The sequence below is a fragment of the Haliotis rubra genome, unplaced genomic scaffold, assembly GCF_003918875.1.
Source record: "Haliotis rubra isolate DU_JTF1 unplaced genomic scaffold, ASM391887v1 Scf1576, whole genome shotgun sequence".
Lineage (NCBI taxonomy): Eukaryota > Metazoa > Mollusca > Gastropoda > Lepetellida > Haliotidae > Haliotis > Haliotis rubra.
The window spans coordinates 76322-104019 of record NW_025765532.1 but is presented as its reverse complement, the minus strand read 5'-3'; the positions used below and the strand labels follow the sequence as shown (position 1 = coordinate 104019).

Below are 27698 nucleotides of genomic sequence, written 5' to 3'. Positions count from 1 at the left end.
ATTGATGCCTACTAACATGCACGATATGTCAACACTGATGCCTACTAACATGCACAATATATTGACATTGATGCCTACTAACATGCACAATATATTGACATTGATGCCTACTAACGTGCACAATATATAGACATTGATGCCTACTAACATGCACAATATGTCAACACTGATGCCTACTAACATGCACAATATATTGACATTGATTCCTACTAACGTGCACAATATATTGACATTTATGCCTACTAACGTGCACAATATATTGACATTGATGCCTACTAACATGCACAATATGTCAACACTGATGCCTACTGACGTACACAATATATTGACATTGATGCCTACTAACATGCACAATATGTCAACACTGATGTTTACTAACATGCACAATATATTGACATTGATGCCTACTAACATGCACAATATGTCAACACTGATGCCTACTGACGTACACAATATATTGACATTGATGCCTACTAACATGCACAATATGTCAACACTGATGCCTACTGACGTACACAATATATTGACATTGATGCCTACTAACATGCACAATATGTCAACACTGATGTTTACTAACATGCACAATATATTGACATTGATGCCTACTAATATGCACAATATGTCAACAAGGATGTTTACTAACATGCACAATATATCGATATGATGCCCTCTAACGTACACAATATACCAACCTGATGCTTACATATATTTTAGCATAACACAGGGATTATACAAACATGTCTATACTCCATGTAGAATAATACGACAACACATCAGGGTATGTTCACACATCCATTAATGAGTGCTCTGTGGTTCATGACATGTAATCGTCATTTACTGTCACATCAAGATAGCAGTCCGTTTTCGCTCTTCTCTTTTTCTCTAAACACTTACCCTCTCGTCTATCATGCCCTTTCTCAACATGAAATAGATCTTCATTTTCTATCATTCTAACAACAGCGAAATATCACCTCTACCTTTCTTTCCTTCGCTTGCTTTCTCGCATCCCCACCCCTACCCCACCATCCTCATAAACAAAGACATAAAAACAGACTTAATGGCTCTCCTAGTTTACCCGTATCTCATCTTTTCTCGCCACGCCATTCAAGATCATACAGACATGTCATCATAACATCATATCAAGCATCATATTTAAATTGATCATTACGAGTCAACCCCAGGCATATTTTAACACATATCATACTTTAATTATTAATCAAACAACGTGTTATCAGAATGTGGTTTTGTTGATTAGAATGTCACATTAATTAACCTTTAGTTATTATGGCTCACAAAAGTTTAAAGAGCTAAGTGTGGATTTGAACGTTCATCTTGAACTTTGGCTATGTACATGTAATTTCACCTGTTAAGAGTAAGCTGAGGAGCTACGTTTAGAGTTACCTGCCCTTTGTTGGCGTTATGGTCCGTTGTAAGACTCTAGGATTCATTCTATACTATAGTACTACATTGGGTGTACGCTCGTCTGTCTGCTAACATCGTCGTTTCAAAACAGGGACAAATTGAACACATCTACAAAGACTGGAGGCTGACCCTGGAAAGAAAGGGGTTGGGTGAATGCATTGCTTTGTTGGGGGTTGAACGTGATTTGTTGGCTTCTGCTGTTCTTCATGTAGTCTGTCCGGATAAACTTTCATAGACGAGATGATGAACAGGATTACCCCAAACTATACATTTGATGTATGCCCTCTGCTACCACGGCACTCTCTATCATGTCGAACAAAGTGGCAATAAACTGAACATGTGAGGAAGGGAATTTCTGAAAATGAGGTCTCTTATGAATTGGCAATCGTTGCATTTCTAAAATGAAGCCTCATGTCGAATAGATTGAAGAAATAAACGAAAGTCCTCGTTTTCTTTTTGTTTCCTGTCGATTAGGGCATATTGTGCGATTTATAATTTGGATTTATGTGAGACCATACCATTTAAAAATGAGTCTTTAAGCTCGGGCCATGTAATGTTATCTTTGTTGGGAAGTCCTTCATAAGAAATAAGAGCAGACTTGGATAAATATTCTCAAACGCAAACTTAACGCAAGTCAAGTATAAAGCAGATATGTATGTCATTTTCAATATAAAACACAAGAAATGCAAACATGGTCAGATAGACAAAAGTTAGGAATTTCTTTACTGTTGTCGTTTTGAAAATGGACAAATTTCTTAAATCTGCTTAACCAGGAAGATGCTCGATACATTGTTACATTACTGCAAGAAGCAATCCTATACGAACTCACTCAGTAAAAATGCTAAATACCGTTAGGATAATATGCAAAAGGTTAGAGCATATGCTGTCCAACTGACGTTCACCGTTTCTAAATATTCATAATTTCCAGTGCCCAAATTCAAAACACCAATCTGTAGAGTATTATAGAAACTTATGTAAATGTGCCCGCCATACTTAACGAGAGCAGCAGGTGGATATTTAAGCGGTTGTAACCTACTAGTTATATTGTTCGAAAGGGATACTTTATGAAGCACATAGCTTTTGATGTAATACAGATTCCGGTTAATGTCATCAAACAGGGACAAACGTGAGCTGAGAGGCTTCCGAAGAAGAGCCATGTCACTTCCATCGTATTTAGATGAATATAAACCCGATCCCTTAAACATATAGAACCTCTCAGTTTGGATGTCAATGGAGAAAGATGAGAAGAGTTTCCCTCGGAAAATCAAACTTTGTCCAATATTTCTTCCATTCGCCGGAACACGCCATATGCCCAATTTCGGTTTTATGTTTACAAGAACAAATACAAGTTGTTTCTGGTCATCCACGCACATAGCAGTGGTCAAGAGTCCTTTCTTTAGGATCGTTTGGTCAGAACTATCTATAGCAAATGAGGAAAGGACCGGTGTTAGTTCCATGTCAACAACAATCCTCTTCAGAGAAGGTATATAACCAATCGTCCTGACCCTCCTGGGATTTTGAATGAAGGGATATTCCTCCTGAATGCTAGTATTTATTTGTAGTTGGTGGAATTGAGTCACTGTGTTGATTCTAAGAGGGGTTAGCAACAGACGCGGCAGCCCAAGAAGATGTTTCTTCTTCTCGTGAACTGAAACATTCAGTAACACTTGCAAATGTCACATACCTTCCCTTTTCCACATGGAATGTATTTGTACCAGTTCAAATTGTTTACTTACATGCACAATATGTTGCCACTGATGTTACTAGCATGCACAATATATCGATCTGATGCTTAGTAAAATGTACAATATATCGACAGTGGTGTTTACTAACATGCACAATATATCAACACTGATGTTAGTAAAATGCACAATATGTAGACAGTGGTGTTTACAAACATGTAAAAAATATTGACAGTGGTGTTTACTAACATGCACAATATATTGACTGTGGTGTTTACTAACATGAACAATATGTCGACACTGGTGTTTACTAACATGTAAAAAATATTGACAGTGGTGTTTACTAACATGTAAAAAATATTGACAGTGGTGTTTAATAACATGCACAATATGTTCGACACTGGTGTTTACTAACATGTAAAAAAATTGACAGTGGTGTTTACTAACATGCACAATATGTCGACACTGCTGGATATTGACATGCACAATATATAAATCTGATTAGTTACTGTCACCCAATATATCAATACTTCTGCCATCACACAATATATCAACACTAGTTGCTATCACAAGATATATCTACACTGGTGATTTCCGAACTGAACAACATTGATGGTCACGCTATATCCACTCTATATCAATCAGACCCGTGAAGATCCGGGGTAGAATAGGTCTTCAGCAACCCATGTGCTTGCCATAAAAAGGCGACTATCTTGTCGTAAGAGGCGACTAACGGGATCGGGTGGTCAGTTTCGCTGACTTGGTTGACACATGTCATCGGTTCCCAGTTGCGCAGATCGATGCTCATGCGGTTGATCACTGGATTGTCTGGTCCAGACTCGATTATTTACAGACCGCCGCCATATAGCTGGAATATTGCTGAGTGCGGCGTAAAACTAAACTCACTCACTCACTCACTATATCAATCATGCTATTTACTGTCACGTGATTTATTGTCAATTTGCATTTGTCACTCACATATGGACACACTTAGTTACCTACATGCATAATATATTCTGCCTAAAAGGAAGGGGATATTGTTATTGATAACGGAGATCATATGTGATCTGATCTGATCTGGCACTGCTAATGGAATTGAAATGATCACATCTAGTAGGCGATCAGATCTAATTGGTTCTAATGCTTGATCTGATGAGATCGAAGAACTTTGGTTCCTTAAGGAGGTCGGGGATCAAATTCGATAATAGCATTTTGCATCAAACGTCACTGATATAAGATAAAAACACCTTTGTTGGACCTGCAAGTACGAATCTTCTGTCGTGTTGTTCCGCTTATCCGTGGGAGAAGCACTGAGTTTCAGCCGATTGGTTGGTGGACGTAATCTTTGACGTCCACGTTTACCATTGACGTCGTCGGGGCGGTAGAGCAGCCTACCGGTTAAAGAGTTTGCTCGTCACGCAGGGGACCTGGGTTCGATTCCCCGCATAGGTACAATGTCTGAAACCCATTTCTGGTGTCCCCCGCCGTGGTATTGCTCGAATATTGCTACAAGCGGCTTAAAACCATACTCACTTATTTCCATTGAAGTGCTCGGAATATTTCAATAGATATTTTAGATCAAGTGGTAATAGTCTTTAAATCAATTTATGACGTAGATCAGACTGACCTGTTGGTCATTTCGTGCAGATGAAGAGGAAGAGTAATTATTACGATCACAAAAAAGACATGAACACCAATTAATATAGCACAAAATAACTAGTGTCAATAACACAAATAACACTAGTTATTATAACGAACTATACCAACACTAGTTATTATAACGAACTATACCAACGCTAGTTATTATCACACGAAATATCTACATTAGTTATCATCACACACTATACCAACACCAGTTACAATCACACAATATATCTGCATACGTTTTTATTACTCAGTGTCAACACTGCATGGTTACTACCACAGAATATATCTACTCTAGTTATTATCACTCTATACCAACACTTCTTACAATCGCACAATATAAGTACATACTTTTTTCATCACACTATACCAACACTAATTACAATCACACTATATATGTACACACTTTATTATCGCACTATACCAACACAAGTTACAATCACACAACATATGTACATACTTTTTTATCGCACTATACCAACACCAGTTACAATCACACAATATATCTGCATATGTGTTTATTACTCAGTGTCAACACTGCATGGTTACTACCACAGAATATATCTACTCTAGTTATTATCACTCTATACCAACACTTCTTACAATCGCACAATATAAGTACATACTTTTTTTCATCACACTATACCAACACTAATTACAATCACACTATATATGTACACACTTTTTTATCACACTATACCAACACTAGTTACAACCACACAATATATCTGCATACGTTTTTATTACTGAGTGTCAACACTGCATGGTTACTACCACAGAATATATCTACTCTAGTTATTATCACTCTATACCAACACTTCTTACAATCGCACAATATAAGTACATACTTTTTTCATCACACTATACCAACACTAATTACAATCACACTATATATGTACACACTTTATTATCGCACTATACCAACACAAGTTACAATCACACAACATATGTACATACTTTTTTATCGCACTATACCAACACCAGTTACAATCACACAATATATCTGCATATGTGTTTATTACTCAGTGTCAACACTGCATGGTTACTACCACAGAATATATCTACTCTAGTTATTATCACTCTATACCAACACTTCTTACAATCGCACAATATAAGTACATACTTTTTTCATCACACTATACCAACACTAATTACAATCACACTATATATGTACACACTTTTTTATCACACTATACCAACACTAGTTACAACCACACAATATATCTGCATACGTTTTTATTACTGAGTGTCAACACTGCATGGTTACTACCACAGAATATATCTACTCTAGTTATTATCACTCTATACCAACACTTCTTACAATCGCACAATATAAGTACATACTTTTTTCATCACACTATACCAACACTAATTACAATCACACTATATATGTACACACTTTTTTATCGCACTATACCAACACAAGTTACAATCACACAATATATGTACACACTTTTTTATCACACTATACCAACACTAGTTACAACCACACAATATATCTGCATACGTTTTTATTACTGAGTGTCAACACTGCATGGTTACTACCACAGAATATATCTACTCTAGTTATTATCACTCTATACCAACACTTCTTACAATCGCACAATATAAGTACATACTTTTTTCATCACACTATACCAACACTAATTACAATCACACTATATATGTACACACTTTTTTATCGCACTATACCAACACAAGTTACAATCACACAACATATGTACATACTTTTTTATCGCACTATACCAACACCAGTTACAATCACACAATATATCTGCATATGTGTTTATTACTCAGTGTCAACACTGCATGGTTACTACCACAGAATATATCTACTCTAGTTATTATCACTCTATACCAACACTTCTTACAATCACACAATATAAGTACATACTTTGTTTTATCACCCTATACCAACACCAGTTACAATCACACAATATATGTACACACTTTTTATCGCACTATACCAACACAAGTTACAATCACACAATATATGTACATAATTTTTTATCGCACTATACCAACACCAGTTACAATCACACAATATATGTACATACTTTTTTATTACACTATACCAACACAACTTACAACCACATAATATATCTGCATACGTTTTTATTACTCAGTGTCAACACTGCATGGTTACTACCACAGAATGTATCTACTCTAGTTATTATCACTCTATACCAACACTTCTTACAATCACACAATATATGTACATACTTTTTTTATCACACTATACAAACACAAGACACAATCACACAATATATGTACACACTTTTTATCGCACTATACCAACACAAGTTACAATCACACAATATCTGTACATACCTTTTTATCGCACTATACCAACACCAGTTACAATCACACAATATATCTACATACGTTTTTATCACTCAGTGTCAACACTGCATGGTTACTACCACAGAATATATCTACTCTAGTTTTTATCACTCTATACCAACACTTCTTACAATCACACAATATATGTACATACTCTTTTTATCACACTATACCAACACAAGTTACAATCACACAATATATGTACACACTTTTTTTATCGCACTATACCAACACAAGTTACAATCACACAATATCTGTACATACTTTTTTATCACACTATACCAACACAAGTTACAATCACACAATATCTGTACATACTTTTTTATCACACTATACCAACACCAGTTACAACCACACAATATATGTACATACTTTTTTATCGCACTATACCAACACCAGTTACAATCACACAATATATCCACACTAGTTATTGACACACACAATACCAACACCAGTTATTAACAAACAATATATCTACATACATAATATCACAATATACCAACACCAGTGATTAACACACAATATATCTACATACATAATATCACAATATACCAACACTAGTTATTAACACACACTATATCTACATACGTTATTATCACAATATACCATCACACAACATACACACAAGTGTACACTACCAGCTACTATCACAAGAGTAAGTAAAAAACGTGTGACTCTCAAATATATTCAGCCAAGGGCCTTCAGTAATGATTACTTGATGTGCTCTGGTTCAAGGATTGGGGGAGGTGGGGTAACCCAGTGGTTATAGCGTTCGCTCGTCACGCCGAAGACCCTGGTTCGATTTTCCACATGGTACAATTTGTGAAGCCCATTTCTGGTGTCCGCTGCCATGATATTGCTTGAATATTGCTAAAGGCGGCGTAAAACCAAACTCGCTCAAGGATTGGGTAAGAGACCGACCTTCAGATTTCCATTCGACGCAGTGACGCCCCTTCGTCCTGCTTAAGATCACTCTCCGCACTTTCTGTTGGCAGCTTCCAGTAGAAGTCAGGTTGATGTTGGCTTCAATCTACAAATGGAACATAATTATTGGCACCAACAGGGCACGCACCGAACGTCAGGTGGACATCAGTTACGACGCTTCTACATGAACAGGGCATGCATATTGTGGCTTGCTCTGAATATAATTTAATACCAAGTTCATCGCGTGTACGTTCACTGACTTCACTGAGGGAATCAGTTTTAGATTTTGACTCAGAAAAATATTCGAATGAAATTATAATAAAAATGTGTTTTGATGCTTCTTTAGAATTTTGTTAATGGAAAGAATGGCGAGTGGTGAGTGAGTGAGTATGGTTTTACCCCGCTATTAGCAATATTCCAGCAATACTACGGCGAGGAACACCAGAAATGGGCTTCACACATTGTACCCATGTGGGGATTCGAACCTGGGTCTTTGGCGTGACGAGCGAACGCTTTAACCACTAGGCTACTCTGCCGCCCCCAAGATCCAAGACCAGTATCTCTCAAGTGAGTGAGTGAGTTAAGATTTAAAGTCAGATCGGCAATATTTCAGCCATATCGTGACTAAAACTAGTTCTAAATTTATAATACATACATATAATATATAAAACCCTGTCAACGAAGGACAGTATAAAACCACTAGATTATCACAGATTAAGTTAAAACTAGCTAGCATATATCTTTAAAAGTAGAAAATTATTTCTGGACGATACAATGTAAAAATGGGCTATAGGTCGCCATCAACTGAAGGTAGATCACCATAATAGGACCATGGGGACTTACAGTGCCTTTGCTACCTGCATGGGCCCTAGTTGGATTTACACCATCCCTTCAGCCATTGGCGACAGAAGAGAAATCTAGCCAGAAATTAATAACACACTTATTCTACGATAAAAAAGCAGGTACACTTAGATTGATTAAATGTTTTGGGAGTTACGTACCCTCTCAGGAGGACAATATTTTTACAATACTTCAACCACCTTTGAGGATACAGCCACTAACAATCTCAGTTGCTAATCTAAACTACCAATAACAAAATATATATCTATTTACAAATCACTCAACAAATCTAATTTTTAAAAAATGCAATAATTAAATGAGAACTGACATTATTAAAAAGATCCTTCAGAGTTTTGGATTTGAAATAGATATCCCTTGTGATGGAATATTCAATGCAGTCAAGCAAGACATGCTTAACTGTGATCCTTTCATCACAAGGGATACAAAACGGAGGATCTTCGCTTTTCAATAAATATTCATGAGTATATCTGGTATGGCCAATACGACATCGTCGCATAATGACCTCTTCAAATCTGGACTGACAACCCAAGTAGGTGTAACCAATGTAAGGTTTTATTGCATGTAATTTATTAATACCTACTTGGGTGTCCCACTTCTTTTGCATTAGATCGCGGATGTATGTTCTAATGCTGGCTTTATAATCAGAGTATGGGATAAGAAGTGGTGTCAAAGATTTGTTGAGTGCTGCCTTAGCAGCAATATCAGCCATCGTGTTCCCAGAAATGCCAACGTGGCTGGGTAACCAACAAAAGACGATGTCGCATTGGCCAGTAGCAAGTTCATTGTACAATTCAATAATTTCTAATAAAAGTGGATATTTGCAAGAAAGATTTTTAATAGCCTGAAGACAAGAAAGAGAATATGAAAAGATGATATAGTGTTTATATTTACGGTGTTTATTAACATATTTAAGAGCTGTTAAGATGGCGTTTGCTTCTGCTGTAAATATAGAGCTGTTATCCGGTATTCTAGAAGATATTGTTCGGGATCCAATGACAGTGGCACATGCCACTGCGCCACCGTCCTTGGACCCGTCTGTAAATAAGGATTTGTATGTATTATATTTGATTTTTAATTGATTATATTCTTGTTTATACTGTAATTCATTAGTTTCAGACTTCTTAAACTTTGTCAGAGTTAGGTCAACTTCAGGCCTCACCAGTTGCCAAGGAGGGGAAGAAAGAAGACGGGAAGGAGATATATTTTCCAGCTCAATGCCGGCAGCAGTAAGAAATGGTTTAATTCTGTGTCCAAGAGGCGGAACAAGAGAAGGCTTTTTGTTGTACAACTCCTCATTAGAAGGATTGAAAACACAGTTAAATGCAGGATTAGACTCGTTAGAATAGAGTTTTGTTATATACTGTAAAGATAGTTTGATACGACGTTGAGTAAGGGATGGCTCATCAGCCTCAACATAGAGACTATCAATAGGAGAGGTTCTAAATGACCAAAGAGACAATGTCTTAGGCCTTGGTGGTGGACAGAATCAAGTAGTTTTAGGTTGCTTTTGAAGACTCCACCATATACGATGGAGCCATAATCAAGCTTCGAGTGGACAAGTGATCTGTAAAGGTGTAGGAGCGTAGCTTGATCTCCTCCCCACCTTGAATTAGATACGACTTTCAATAAATCGAGTGCCTTCAGGCATTTAGTTTTTGGAGATTTGATATGCGGAAGAAAAGTTAAATGGGAGTCGAAAATGAGACCTAAGAACTTGGCCTCTTTTACAGCCTTGATTGGAGTGCCATTTAAAAACAGTTCTGGGTCTTTATGTGGTTTATATTTACGGCAGAAATGTATGCAATTAGTTTTGGATTTAGAAAATTTAAAGCCGTTTTCAAGACACCATTTATGTATTTTATTTAAACACAACTGTAGTTGCCGTTCTATAGTATGCATATTCTACCCGCGACAAGAAATGTTAAAATCATCCACAAAAAGTGATCCATCAATGGAATCGTTTAAAACCTTGGATAAACTGTTGATCTTGATACTAAATAATGTGACAGACAAAATACTGCCTTGTGGGACACCCTGATCCTGATTGTAATGATCAGAAAGGGTAGATCCCACTTGGACTTGAAATTGTCTGTCTTTTAAAAAGTTAGCTATAAATTGAGGCAAACGGGTATCTCTCAAGAAACAAGGTGTAACATATTGGTCTGTCCTGTCCTGTATTACACGTTGGTCAAATCACATTCAGATGTGATTGGCCAGATGTACATTCATTGCACACTCGTAACTGGTCATCCATTATACAATTTACCATCAATACCTCGGTGGAACTAAATGATGTAATTCTGTCGAGATAACGCCACTGAAGTAATATAATATAATATAATATAATATAATATAATATAATATAATATAATATAATATAATATAATATAATATAATATAATATAATATATAACAATAATAACTTTATAGGCATAAACTAGACAGACAGTCGCAAATCATTCGGTGCTGTCTAGTAAACTCATCGTTTATGCGCATAGGTCTTATGTTATAGTATAGATTGTTTGTTTTAATAGCAAGCTGATTCTCCAGTATATTCGCGTTTTAAAAATTATCGACACCCACCGTAGTGGTTGGAACGTCCGCCCGGAGAGCGGAAGGTCGCGGGTTCGAACCCCGGCCGCGTCATACGAAAATACGTTAAAATATGGTACCTTTTGTCCCTGCCTGGCGCTCGGCATTAATGGGTACAACAAGGACTGGTCGGCTCGAAGTCAGTATTCATGCTTAACTGCGGCATGATATCTAAGTAAGCTAGCACTATAAAACCAGCTTAAGTCTGGGGTAGTACAAGAAGCCACACATACACACGCATACACGTCGTCATATGAGCGAAATATTAAGTACGGCGTTAAATCCCATTTCACCTCACCTTAAATAATATCATTTATTTTGTATGCGCGATAGAGCAAAGATAAAGACGGCCATATGACATTGGTCTAATAATAAAACACGTATGACAAGCCTGCCGGGTAATAATGCTTTTCTGTGTTGCAAATGGGCGACCATTGTCAGCCATGGAGACAAGAAATTAGAGTTACATCCCTTTGTGTGTTGTCAGCTCCTCCGGCTACCTGTGACAATGTCTTCCAAACAAGATTGAAATATACTGCAGTCGCTTTCAAACAGATGCATTTTACAATCTGACGTTGATGTATATGATAAATAAAATTATTATATGGTAGTTGCTTTACATTATATCGCAGGACAGAGTGCCAGAAAAGGTATCGGATTGACATGGACATGATATAAAACTGCTGCATGGAAACCGCTAAATAATGCAGATAAAATAACAATACTCATGGCATTAAGATCTTAAACATCGGCTAAAATAGCGTTATACACTTGCACAAAGCGACTTCGGGCCAAACACTGATATTTCATTTGGTAAAACCGTGCAGTTCAAATTGTCACTTTGAAAGCACAACAGATTTCGTATTAGAAAGTCGTTAATTGTGATCATTTTACAGACTGACTTCTCCGACATTAATTACTGGTATGTAATTTTTCAAACCGACCAAGTGAGTGTTGTTCAACGCCAGAGCCCTTGTCTCACCCATCCACGCCAACCCCCACATACACGTACCCCACCCTCACCCCCAATATCTCCCCAACACGTACGTACGCACACGCAAGCATAGACACACGCTCACATCGAGTGATCATCCTTTTTGACTGGGTTGACACATGTCATCGTATCCCAATTGCCTAGATCGGTGCTAATGCTGTTGGTCACAGGCTTGTCTGGCTCAGACTCGATTATTCACAGACCACCTCAATATTTAACTGGAATATTGCTCAGTGCGGCGTTGAACAACAAACAAACACACAAACGACACCACACCGCACACTGAAAAGGCTCCCACTATGGTCCTGTGAAACCGGTATCTGATTGCCCGTTTATCTGTGAGTGAGTGAGTTTAGTTTTACGCCGCACTCAGCAATATTCCAGCTATATGGCGGCGGTCTGTAAATAATCGAGTCTGGACCAGACAATCCAGTGATCAACATCATGAGCATCGATCTGCGCAATTGGGAACCGATGACATGGGTCAACCAAGTCAGCGAGCCTGACCACCCGATCCCGTTAGTCGCCTCTTACGACAAGCATAGTCACCTTTGTGGCAAGAATGGGTTGTTGAAGACCTATTCTACCCCGGATCTTCACGGGCCTCCCCGTTAATGACAGTGAGATATAAGCACCAATAGGACCGAATTACTTACTTGCTTATTATCTGGCAAAAGACTGATACCATCATGGCAGTTCCCAGAGCTTGACAGTGGTATACAACAACTGAGACTCGACCATGAGAACATGTAGACGCCGCAGTCGACGATCTCGTGGCAGAGTTGACGGCACATTGCGATCCCATATGGTTTCCTCACAACCCTGTCGTCATCGTCGTCAGCAAGGCATTGTCCTGCTAATCCCAGACAAAGGTACACCAACACTCGAGGCATCATTCTGGTAGAGAAACAGGAACTTTAGGTTTCAGTGTACGAAAATATCTATTCAAATCTCCGCTAGCTTGTCTTTAAGTCAGGCTGTTTCCATGGATTTCGACCATTTTCGATTATCCATTGTATGATATTTCCTTTTTATTTTGATAAATACCCAGGCCAATTCGTTACCATAGCTACTATGTAAGATCACGTCATTCCTATCTTTAACGTAGTATGAAGTAACGGGATCGGGTGATCAGGCTCGCTGACTTGGTTGACACAGGTCATCGTATCCCAATTGCGTAGATCGATACTCATGCTATTGATAACTGGATTGTCTGGCTCAGACCAAGTATTTACATACCGCCGTCATATAGTTGGAATATTGCAGAGTGCGGCGTTAAACAAAAAACGAACTTTAAGGTAGTGGAAGCGATCCAACCGTGACTAAATCCAGTGCGACCTCTTTGGTGACAACCGGAACATCGCGTCCCACGGCATGAGTTTGAATGTTTTGGGCAGTTTTTGATCTAGTTATAGGACACACTGTCAACAAATTAGTGCGCTATCTAGGCTCATATATAGGAAGGGTTATATTTATTTTAATTATCTATTCCTAACCGTGCCAACAATATCAATTTCATAGGAACGCTTTGGAGAACGTGGACTTGACAGATCATGATGCAAATTTCACCTCCGTTGGCTGCCAAGACTCAAGGTTTGCTACCCACCTGCAAAGCATATAACCACAGGTGACTTCTCCTTGTTGACAATAGCAACCTTTGTCAACAATTTAAATATGCACCTGAACAGGCTCCTACTAATTGGGACTACAACTTTAAGGTCATCATGGATGCTGTGGACACATTTGCCAAAATGGGCCAAAAGAGAAAATGAACCTGTAGAATTTCTTTCAGAGTGGGTTAAGTCGGTGCGCGATCTTGTCATTGGTAGAATGCACAAACCGAAAAAGAGGAAACAGAATTGGAATAAACCCGTTCTGTCCCAGCCACCTGTCATCCAAAGTCTGGCAGCCCTGCATGTGCTGTTTGTAGTTTTTCCCTTTGACAAGGCCTCACATAACATAACCATTATATGTAAACATCATTACCTAAATTGTTTGATCAAAGACTATGGTATACGTCACGTATAAGGCCAGAATGATAACTGAGGACGAAATCTGCCTTAACCATTCAACAATGCTATAGCTATCAACGCTTGGCTTGACTCTGAAACCCGAAGACATGCCCATTCCTCTTTTGTACTCGATTCCAAAGTTACATAAATTCCGCACAAAGAGAGATATATTGCTCGGTCCTGTAAATGTACCAAACAACGTACAGATGCAACACTGCTGAAACAAAAACACGCATTATGCTCACGATATAGATTGACAATCGACTCTGCTTTTAGCAGAGATTTCTTATGAATGTGGAAAGGGTCTTGTCGCTTCTATTCATATAAAGTGATGTCTCAACCCAATAATTGTCCGAGCTGTTAATGTGGCAGTTTATCTGCAGACGCACCATCCGAATATGTATGTCTTGACCTGATGGTAACAGATCGTGCGTTCTACCCTGCTGAATATCACGTCTCCGAAGAGAGACGACATCGTCTCTCGACGAACACTGAAATGTCAGGCGGTTAGTGGTTAAAGCGTTCGCTCGATCAAGGGTTTGACTTTTCTCTTGGGTACAACATGTGAACCCCATACGGTGTTTCCCGGCGTGATGTAGTTGGATTATTGCTTAAAACTGCGTAAAACCATATTCACTCACTCGTTTCGCGCCATTCCCTTTTGTGGAATACTCTTGGTGCATTCAGCTATGACTGTTTACGCTTAAACAAGGTGTTTTAATGAGGATCTAATAGCCAAACAATTATAGTGTACGGTTCACATATAAACAATACCACACACTTGTGAGCATCATGAGCAAACACAATAACATCAAAATAGTGCATACTGTGACTTTAGATATGAGGAGATTTTCTCATAAATATGCATAGAATTATGCATTATTCATTTTCAGAAGAAATAATTTTTTTGAATTTTATATGAAGCGCGGTTAATTTTCCTGATGGTATATAAGACAGGGATTGCGAGTGCCTTGATAGATTTTATTATTTAAACATATTTTTTGCCCAATGTGAAAGGTATTGGGAACAAGTTCTTCAACTTAGGACACCTTTTCCATAATATTTACAAGTTTTATTTACAATTCATAATTAAGAAGGTGATAATAGTGGATAGGTTAGTCTGTCATACCAGGCATAATCTACAACATATACAACGTTATATAGTCTCCCTGGTCATACGAACCCTGAAACGAATTCTATATCCAAGAAAGCCCATGCAAATCCAGAATATTTGGCAAGCCTAGATTATCACAGTTTCTGAAAATGAACAGTCTCTGGGTCCCTTTTCATCATATTTTATGATAATAATTCGGAACCATTTATTTTGTAATATATCTTTCAGAGACTACAAACTAGTCTACGGATAGATATGAAATCAGAAAAAGACGAGGAAAGCCAGAAAATATTTTACAAAACACATTTCACTCAAACCGTTTTATGCTACATGTATGTTGCACTATTGCTTTAAATAATATTTATTTTCTTTCAAAGTATACTCCCGTGCATCTTTAAAGACATATACACTGTTTATTATCCTTCAGATTCATAAATACCATTTCTCTATGCTGAATATATGATACACATTTTCGCAAATATTTTCACAGTGACACGCTGTACATTCCTCAATGCCATAACTGTATGAGGCAAAGTTTAGTTGGCCGGTCATATACCGTACCTTTGTATGTGTTTTATTATATTTCCTAATTTCATAAGCGAAATACGAGGGAGCAGATGCGTGGTCTTTTTGAAAATGTGATTTGAATGCTCTTAGTGTTGCGCTGTTTTTTCTCGTTTATTATTAAGTCATTCCTAAATCTGATACTTCAAGGAAAGAAAATGATTGGTGAGAATGTTTTAATGTTGTGGAGGGAATTTTAATATGAACCTTGTGATCCACTGTTAAATATGGGAAAGTTAATTCAAGTCGTATTTCATAGAAAATGGAAAGATAAAGTTTATTCTTCCTTCTGCCAAGGTTTCCCAGCCTGTTTAATTAAATAAGTGATTGACGTGATGCATTTCTGGAAAGACCTTTTGCAATACTGGCTTCGGTTTTCTCAGGAATATGTGAAATCCCCAGCCTTTTAATTTCGTCAAGTTTGTGTTCAATGAATTCTAATGATCGAAAAGGTCTTGTTATTCAATTCTGCAATATCATATTCGTAAACTATGAAAAAGAGTGAACCCAAGAGAGACCCTTGAGAGACGCCGGTTTTTACAAACCTGGGCTTGGCTATTGCTCCATTAACTATTACCCCTTGACTGAGATCACTTATATAACTAAACAACCATTGTGACGGAGGTCCCTTGATACCATACATTTTAATTTAAACATAAGTCCGTTGTGCCATTTACGATCGGATACTTTAGATACATCCCAAAATACCATGAAATGATTTCTCCTCTTATCGGTTGATTTACAAATATGATGATAAATTTCAATCAGTTAATGTACATTTAAGTGACCTGCTTGAAATCCTGCCAGGTATTTATACAGAAGATGGTTTATATGGAAATAATTATACAATTGTTTAAATAGAGTGAAATGGGCCTATAATTTGAAACAAAAGAACAATCGCCTTTTCTAAACAAAGACATGACATGTGCATAATTGTATTTAGTAGGAAATACACTTGTCAGTAAACAGAAATTACAAAATGTAGATAAAGTGTTAGTTATGGTATCTACAGGTTTTTCAATAACTTCTGACTACTTCGGTCAAGCCCGTAAGCGTTTTCTAACGGAAGACATTTTATGATATCAACAATTTCACTTCTAGAAATAACTATTTCGCCTCTACGTGCATTTGCTCTCAGCGGAAAATATTGTCAGTGTACAGTGTCAGTGTCATTATTGTTTAAATTAGACATGTTTTCAACACGGGCATGAAACCTTCCATCCTTTCCCGAATATTTCGTCTAAATGTGAATTTATTCTCAGAAGAAAATATTGACAATGTACACCGTCACCGTTTGAATTAGATATGCATTCAACATAAGCATTTCACCTTCCAGCCTTTTTAGGAGTCAGAGTCGGTGCGCTGTCAACTACGTTTTGTTTGAATGTTGGGATAAGAGTGCTAGAATCAGGGTTTCCAACAATAATAACAATATCATAATGATTTCAAACAAGAGCGTCTGTTTTATTCATGTAATTTCAAAAGTGGGCCATCGGCTTTTGCATCTTTACCATGACATTACATGTTATAAACTTTATTACATTTTTTGTGCGTGCTAAAGTATCTGTGACCCGTTTACTTTTCTTAGCCTTTTTATGTAAAATGTCTTTTTTTCTCGACTGTCTTCTTAAATTCGAATCAAATCATGGTTTATCGTTGGGCCTAACAGTAACGGCGTTTGATGGAATACATTTCTAGACGCGTTTACAAAACTGTTCATAGAAAATATTACATGCATTATTTATGTTTGGACAGTTTACAGTCGTTTATATTAGTATTTACTATTTAAGCATTTCATTTTTCATAATCACCTTCTTCATAAATATTCAACTTTCGTCCAAATATGAGTACATATGCTTATACATGTGCCCTTATGACCACTTATTTTACTAGACTCGATTATTTACAGACCGCTGCCATATAGCTGGAATATTGCTGAGTACGGCGTGAAACAACAAACAAAACCTATTTTACTATCGAAATCAACATCACAATTATCAGTGATGTCTATGTCTCCATTGATTAACTCTTGCTCTAACAAAAAAACACTATTTGGAGTTACTTTATAACATTTCGAAAATGTTTCCTTACAATTAATTCATTTGCATTCACTCTTTTTGTGACAACATATATCCATTTTTAACACCAACAAATGTAATCTTATGGAAATGTCAAATACATTTTCAAGGCGGGTCCAGGAATTTCCGGAATTATGCACATGCTTGTAATCTGTAGAATTTTGTGAAAAGAAAAACACTTAAAACAAACCGACGAGGGGTAAATATTTCAAACTCATGCTTCTTTGAAACGAAAATGTTTGTTTACATATACCATCTTTTGGCCCCTTAACATATTTCTATCTTTTCTTGTTAGTTCACGAATTTTTTTTCACAAATCGATACAATTTCATCCAAGTGTGTTTCAGTGAACCAAACGACGTCATAACCAGATAAAAACTCTTGTTACGAATACTTCTTGTGTTAAGGTAAACTATAGACAATGAATGGTCATGAATATGTGGCTTAGGGTTGCAAGCTGTTCAAGCACTAGTAAGACTAGCAATATAATAAAGTCATTTACATTATCACACTTAATTTATGAAAGTTTTTCACAAATCAATAAATGCTCATCCAAGTGTGTTTCAGTTAAACAAACGACGTCATAATCAGATAAAAAACTCTTGTTACGAATACTTCTGGAGTTAAGATAAATATAGACAATGTCATTCCGTGGCCCAGGATTAGGTCGCACATGGCCAAGCACTACTAACAATAGCAAGATAATAAACACATTTTCATTATCACATTTGCAATAGTATACAACAAATTAAGAAAGATACAAAAAGCTATCCATTCGGTATAGAAGATCTCACATTTTGCTTACTTCACTAAATTAATAATATATTGTATAATTGTACAAACAAATTGTACAGACATATCAACCGATGCATCGTTCATAAAACTCATCAACGTAGATGTATCTAGTTAAGCTGATGTTCTGAGTCATAGAGGGAGAACTTGCCTCAGATGCATGCGATTTCTGACATTTCCAAGTCTGGGTTCAAGTACTTGCCTATTTCGAAATAGGCAAACATGGCGAGAAGTTCTTTGTCTGCGTCATCCCCATGTATGGCATAAGCACGTGGTATTAGTTCCACACTTGCATTATGAGTGTATACATATTGAAAAGTGGAAGAATTATGGTTCGGACAGAGAAAGATTGATGAGAACAAATCATGGAGATAACATTGTATTGGTAAACAATGCAATAAAGGTTTGTCATGATTTGTAGATTTTTTAAATTATACGAAATCGTCATTTTCACAAATGATTCGCTTTCATTTCCGCTTGTTTATATGAACAACTAAAAAGATGAATCGTGAAACGAAATGACAAAAACATCGTTATGATAAGATATTGTTTATGTATGGCGGAAGTTATGTATGACAATTACCAAATATCGTATTTTTGCTCATCTAAGGATTCATCCCAGATCACTTAAATGTTGCAATACTCCGCTAAAATATAACGTATTTGAAACCACAAACCAAGAATAAAGTAATAATACATATGTTCGCCCAAACCCGAGCTTCGCTTACCTGCCGGTTGCTCTAGTAATTCCTTCGGTGGATAGAGGATGTGTCTGTGTCGATCAGTTGCAATAAACACAGGGAGAATTCTTGAGCATCCTTTACACGTGCTGGTTTCATGCACGTATGTGCAAATATGTGTGAAAAGCTTTGTAAGAGGAAAAGACAGTAAGACATGGTGGAATATCCTCAGAGATATTGCTTTGTATCTGCTTCAATTTGGGCTTACCAACTACTCTGAACTGACACGATACCATTTTACCTACCCTACCCTACCCTCCATGGAAAATTTATACTACTAACCAAGAAACAAGGCGTCGTCTCAAGGCTATTAATAGTTAATATTAAGTATAACTTCTCTTAACAACAATATGGGCACCAATTGTACTCCCGTCTTTGCGAATCTGTTTCTTTTTGCTTAAAATTCAGAATACCTGCATTTTTATTCTAACAATATTACTTTAGTTATAATGAACGTCATTTAATAAACATTTGCCATTATTATATCATCAAAATAAAAACGTATCCAGGATTAATAAACACATACAATATGACATATAGTGATAGGAAAACTCAATAAACTTATGCGACAAATTTGCAAAAGAAGGCATGCAAGAACTTAAACACCCCCACCCCCACCCCAGCCCCACAAAAACGTGAAAAAGAAAAAAGTTCGCAATTTATTTGGGTACTGGAAATAACGTGATGGAGGCAAACAGAGCGGCAAGTCGTTTAGCACTATATGCTAGTTGAGGCGATTCACTTTTTCTCTATGACAGGCGGTAGGGTAGCCTTGTGGTTAGAACTTTCGTTCGTCACGCCGAAGACCGGGTTCAATTCCACTCAAGGGCACAATACGTGATGCTCGTTGCAGATGTCACCACCGTGATATTGCTTCAATATTGTTAAAAGCGGCGTAATACCTCACCCACGGTGAAACAGCTTCACTCTAATGAAGTTCCTACTCCAAGGGAACCTGTTACAAGGATTTACTGTGGTCTCTGAAACCAAACAGATAATGCTGGAGACGTTGAAATGTATGTCCGTTTAATAGATGCGACGACGTCTATACAAAAACATAATCAAGTCAATTATAAATAAAGGAAGACTTCAAGGGAACGAGGAGTGATAGGCATAGCTATATATTTTCATTTCTTTGCATGAAATGTTCTCGCTTAAGTGGTGTAGTCTAATGGAATAGGTGATGCCACTTTAGTGTGAGATGGAAATCGAATAGATCTATATCTATTGGTACATTGTACTTTGCAATAATTCAAATCTAATTGTATTACTGAAGGATATAGCATACGTGGACGTGATATCGGTGATTTAGGGACGTAATATGGGTGATTTAGGGACGTAACATGAGAGATATTACAACGTAGCATGAGTGACACATTGTCGAAACATTAGACACACAGGAACGTAACATGACATACACAGGGACGTTACATAAGAGGCCCAGGAACTTAATATGAATGACACAGGTCGCACCACAGATACAACGTAACATAAATGACACAGGGACGTAACATATTTTAATGATTGTGTTTTCTTCAGAAAGTACACCGCGCCATGTACCGTCAACAAAAAGCCTTGTTATTCAATGTAATTTATATGCGATGTCATTTTCGTAAACTATGAAAAGAAGTGGACTCAAGACAGACCCTTAAGGTACGGCGAATTTTACAAACCTGGGCTTGGACATTGCTCCTTTAACTATTCACTGTGATCACTTACATATAACTAAACAAACATTGTAACAGAGGTCCCTTGACTTCAGATACATTCCAAATGCCCTGCAATGAACGAATGAGTTTATTCTTGTAATGGGGGAACGGAGCAATTTTACATTTTCAGGTGTTACAATTTTCCCATGTACATGCGAGCGCCAATATACAGTATACATGAAATACATATGACGAACTATTATCATCATTATCAATTTATCATCAATTTTTTATAAACTGTGTCTCATCTTTTGGACTAAGAAGATAAACTTGGTTAAACTTTTTATAATTAATGGATTAGTTGAAGAAAATAATTGAACAATTTTCTATCTGATAAGTAAAATGTCCGAACCATAATTACTAACGATATTGATGAAATGTCATGGAGATGTATGATTGTTCTCTTCTGTAAATACCTATATTCCTTGCTTCCCTCACTAAACTGTGCATTCTAGACCTTAATCTTTTCTTTGTACATATATATGACTATATGAATGTGTTGTGAATATATTGCTGTGATTATGTTGCTGTAAATATGTCATGTACATGTTCATAATGATCTTCGGACTACAATCTGGAGGAAATAAAGAGATTCATTCATTCATTCATTCATTCATTCTCCTTTCGTGGAATGTTAAGCTTCCTACCTTCTGATATAAGATTATGACCGAACAACGAAATTGTGACAATGAATCCTAAAAATTCGAATATGTAACTCTGTCAAAATTTTCAACAGCATAATCAGTTCTAATACTTTAAAAAAATGACAAACCAGAGTTTGCCATGTGCATCAGAATATCGCTGTTATCAATATCGATTCACCTTTGCCTAAAATCTAATGTAAACTTCCTTATATTTGCCACAAACTGGGTTTCCCATACATTTCCAAAACCATAATTAAATAATATACTTTTCACTTTTAATGCCCGTAAATCTACTCATCTTTCAATTATACTGATACAAATAGATATGCTCCAAGATATAATTGTCACTTTGAAATACTAATTTTATCAAATATTTAATAATTTTGACATACTGATTGACTTTTACTGAAAATCTTCACAGTTCGCCTATTGTCACAATATTAGGAACACTTCCTTTCAAATGTAAGATCATTTTACAAAGCGTATCATGAATATTCATTATTATTATTTGTTATTATTCCACTTTTGTTGTTGTACAGCACATCATATAATGTCATTCAACAAATAGAGTTTCACTGAAGGTTCATATAGTGTCATACATCATTGTACAAAGTTTTATTGAACAGGGGAATTGAATAGAAGGGTTCAAACAAACAACTTATGGCAAATGGCCCAACATTTGACAAATTTGTTATAGTCACACTTGTATTATGCACTTGGCGTAAGCCATGGCTTTAGTTGTGTTATAGTAATGTGTTAACTCCCTCTGGGTCGAAGCAAAGGAAAGTTTTCGTCTTTTAAGATAGGCTTTGAAAATTGTGTTTTTTTATTTTTAAGACAGATTGCGTTTACAGGGTCATTTCGTATAGAGGGAAAGCCCATTAGAATGGTTTCTTTAGTAAACTGTATATTCATTTCCGCTTTGCTGTTTATCCAGGTTAGGACTTCAATCCAGACTGAGTTCACAATTTCATAAAACATGACAAATATCGACTATGAACTTGTCACAAATTGTACAAACAGGAGAGTTTATGCATCCAATTCTAAACAAATATTGTCCAACTGGAAGGATTTGGTTAATAATTCTAAGCCACTGTAATTGAACATTATCGTTATACCATAGATACTGTGAGTACACACCGCTTCGTCATGTCTTATGTTTCATCAGGAATAAAGCCCATTATAAGACATTTCCCGAGAAGGGATTTCTTATGTTGTTTATGATATTATCTCTTATATAGATTGCGTCCATTTCTAAAACAAATAATAGGAATAGTATTTGATTCGTAAAGAGATAATTTGTGTGTTGTGTTCCAGAAAATAAACCGTCTAATACATGAAATCTTTTGAGAAACAATAACATCCCTAACAAGTGGAATTTTGAAACCTCCGTCCGGAATATTACATATTACCCTATCCCTTTTAATCTTATCGGGGTTTCGTTCCAAATACATCGAAAGCAATTTGCTTGAAAACTTTGCATAACAGTTTCGGATGGTGTAGGGACGGTAGCAAATAGATGATTAAGTTTGGTAACAATCAGGATTTAAGCACTGTGTCAGGGCCGAATGGCGTTAAAATTATACATTCCCTCATTTTCATTCAATTTTCAATTTCTTTAAAATTTTCGTTGTAAATAAGCGTCTACCATATTTTCTAGCTCGATGTCAAATATGATACCCGGCAACTAATATGTTTCAATCAATCCAATCCATTCTGCAGTTCTTCAATAGTTTCATTCGCCTACGTTTTTAGGAACCTTGTCTTACCAATGTATATTTATAAACCGGAAAAACGTGAAAAAATGGTTAATGTGTTCATAACGGTTTGCAAACACCTTTTAGTACCATCTAACATTAAGGAAGTATCATCTGAATATTCATTATGTTAGGAGAGTGATGGAAACCGTATATCTCAGACCCATTAAGTTAAAAAGGTAGAATTTTATTGTCAAAAATATGCATCAGGCCATTATGAAAATAGCGAATTCGTTGTTTTAACATAAGAACAACCTTCCATGCCTGTAAGGACAACACTTTCTGAGTGGTATACCATGAACCTGAACTAGATAGGTGAACCCCAAGTACTTATATGTAGGTACAATCTCTATGGAAGTGCCATGCAGACTAAACTGTTAATACCTTCTCAATCAACCACCTTTACGAAATACAATGACTTCTGTTTTGTCCCAATTAATCTGTAATTGCCATTTATCACCATAAGACGACAATTTATCTAATCTCCTCTGAAGTCCAAGTACAGTTCTATTGAACAAGATAATGTCGTCAGCAAACAGCAGAATAAACATGTTCAAGACACCGATATCGATACACCTTTGTCCGTCTGCATTAAGAAACTTAAGAAGATCGTTTTTATCAAAGGAGAATAAGAAGTGAGACAATTGACAACCCTGGCGAACACCAAGTAAACAATTGAAGAATGGAGTACAACCTAGTTCAAGTGACACACACGGCTTGACATTTTCATACATATTACGAATAAGTCTAAAAGCCCTACCCTTAACATTACCAATCCAGAGTTATTAAAACAGTGATGTTGTCAAGACAGAATCAAATGCAGCCTATTGTGATCCACAAAGGCACAATACAACCTTCCCTTATAAAGAGATAAATACTTCTTAATAATAGTATCAATCACAAGGGCATTATATTTTGTTTGGAATCTTTACCGAAAATCGGCTTGTTCTGGCGTGATGAAATCCTCCTCGATCACCCAGCTCTTAAGTCTATTGAATAATATTTTCGAGAATATTTTCCCACTAACTTCTAACAAAGTGATTGGTCTATAATTAGATGGATGCCATGCAATGATTTCTCTAATGATCTACAAATATGATGATAAATTTCAATTAATGGATATATAGTTGAGATACCTGCTTGAAATTCTGCCAGGTATTTATGCAGAAGAAGATTTACATGGAAATAATTACACAAGTGTTTAATTACAATTCTCTCAAAAAACTTTCCAACACAATAAATAAGAGAAATTTGCCTGTAATTTTTGAAAAACAGAACAATCGCCTTTACTAAGCAAAGACATGACATATGCATAATTGTATTCAGTAGGAAATACACCTGTCTGTAAAGAAAACTAAAAAAATGTACATAAATTTTTAGTTATGGTATCTACTGTTTTTTTTCAATAACAGCTGATTACTTCGGTCAAGCCAATAAGCGTTTTCTAATGGAAGACATTTTATGATATCAGCAATTTCACTTCTTGAAATAACTATTTCGCCTGTACGTGCATTTGTTCTCAGCGGAAAATATTGTCACTTTACATCATCATTGTTTGAATTAGACATGCATTCAACATAGGCATTAAACCTTTTATGCTTTTTAGAATATGTCGTCTTTATATGAATTTATTCTCAGAGGAAAATATTGTCAGTGTACATCATCGTCGTTTAAATTAGATATTATTCAACACTACAATTAAACCTTCCAGCCTTTTAGAAATCGGATTCAACAACGATTTGTTTCAGATTAAAATGACAACGTTATAATTTCCACAATGAAGGTCTGTTTTCTGTAGGTAATTCTTAATGTGGGCCATCAATAAAAAACAACGTATCATATTATCAACTTTATTACGTTGTTTCTTGTGTGCTGAAGTATTTATGACACGTTTACTCTTCTTAGACTTTTTAAGGAACCGTTCTCTTCTCAAACCGTGGTTTATCGTTAGGGTTAATAGTAACGGCTTTTGATCGAATACACTTCTAGACGCGGTTACAAACCTGTTCATAGGAAATATTACATACCCCTCACAAATATTCTACTTTCGTACAGATCTAAGTATATATGATTATACATGTGCCCTTATGATCACTTATTTTACTTTACTCGATTATTTACAGACCGCTGCTATATAGCTAAAACATTTCTGAGTGCGGCGTTAAAAACAAACAAACAAACAAAACGTATTATACTATTGAAATCAGCACCTATCAGTGACGTCTATGTCCCCATTGATTAACACATGCTCTAACAAAGTACATGTACCAGTGTTTGGAGTTACTTTAGTGGGATCAGTTATAACATTTCCAAAATGTTTCCTTACAATTAATTCATTGGCATTCACCCTTTTTGTGACAACATATTTTCATTTTTAACACCTACAAATGTAATCTTATGAAAATGTCGAACACATTTTCTATGCTTGTATCAAGGCGGGTCCAAGAATTTTTGTGGCAAGAATAACTTAAAACAAACTGATGCGTCGTAAATATTTCAAGCTTTCTTTGAAACGAAAATGTTTGTTTACGTATACCATCATTTGGTCCCCTTACCTATTTTTATCTTTTCTTATTAGTTTATGAATTTTTTTCACAAATCAATAAATGTTCAGCCAAGTGTGTTTCAGTGAAACAAACGACGTCATAATCAGATAAAAACTCTTGTTACGAATACTTCTTGTGTTAAGGTAAATATAGACAATGCCATTCCGTGGCCCAGGATTAGGTCGCACATGGCCAAGCACTACTAACAATAGCAAGATAATAAACACATTTACATTATCACATTTGCAATATTATACAACAAATTAAGAAAGATACAAAAAGCTATCCAATCGGTAAAGAAGATCTCAAACATGTTGCTTACTTCACTAAATTAATAATATATTGTATAATTGTACAAACAAATTGTACACACATATCAACCGATGCATCGTTCAGAAAACTCATCGACCTGGATATGTCAATTCATGCTGATTTCTATGTCATAGAGGAGAACTTGCCTCAGATGCATGGCATTTCGCTGTGAGTAATATTCCGTCGGGCTGGTACTTCCAAGTCTGGGTTCAAGTACTTCACGAAAGAGGCAAACATGGCGCGAATTTCCTTGTCTGCATCTTCCCCATGTATGGCATAGCACACAATATTAGTTCCGTACTTGCCTGATGAGTGTATACATATTGAAAAGTGGAGAAAGTTTCGACAGAGGGACAGTGATGAGAACAAATCATAATAACATTGCATTGGTAAACAACGCTATGAAGATTTGTCATGATGTGTAGATCATTTGATTGTTACGAAATTGCCAGTTTCGTATACGTGTTTTATTTCGCTTTCATTTCCGCTTGTTCATATTAACACCTAAAAAGATGAATCGCGAAACGAAATTACAAAAACATCGTTTTGATAAGATACTGTTTATGAATGGTCGCAGTTATGTGTAACAATTACCAAATATCGTATTTTTGCTCATCTTAGGATTCATCCTAGAATATTACTTAAATGTTGAATTACTCCCCTAAAATATAACGTATTTGAAACCACAAACCAAGAATAAATTAATAAAAGATATTTCGCCCAAACCCGAGCTTCGCTTACCTGTCGGTTGCTCGAGTAATTCCTTCAGTGGATGGAGGATGTGTCTGTGTCGATCAGTTGCAATAAACACAAGGAGGCTAATTCTTGTGCATCCTTTATACGTACGTATCATGCAATTAATCAAATATGTGTGAAAAGCTTTGTAAGAGGAAGAAGACATTAAGATATCCTCATAGATATCGCTTAGTACCAGCTTCTCTTTGAGCTTACTTCGTATTCTAAACTGA

The 27698-nt window shown here is 36.3% G+C and overlaps 1 protein-coding gene across 3 annotated transcripts; it reads right to left on the bottom strand.

Moving 5' to 3' along the window:
* Positions 1–214: 214 nt before the first annotated feature.
* On the bottom strand, positions 215–27698 carry LOC124271124. 3 transcript variants are annotated; one of them, XM_046706194.1, is made up of 4 exons: positions 27472–27698; positions 13119–13359; positions 8013–8121; positions 215–3070 (listed from the first exon to the last, which is right to left on the bottom strand). In XM_046706194.1, exons 2-4 carry the CDS (start codon positions 13356–13358, stop codon positions 2274–2276), a joined length of 1146 nt encoding a protein of 381 aa, XP_046562150.1. In that variant the 5' UTR covers position 13359; positions 27472–27698; the 3' UTR covers positions 215–2273. The 3 variants fall into 3 exon arrangements, with proteins under 3 accessions (XP_046562150.1, XP_046562148.1, XP_046562149.1); XM_046706192.1 differs by lacking the exon at positions 27472–27698 and adding an exon at positions 26877–27138; XM_046706193.1 differs by lacking the exon at positions 27472–27698 and adding an exon at positions 19751–20347.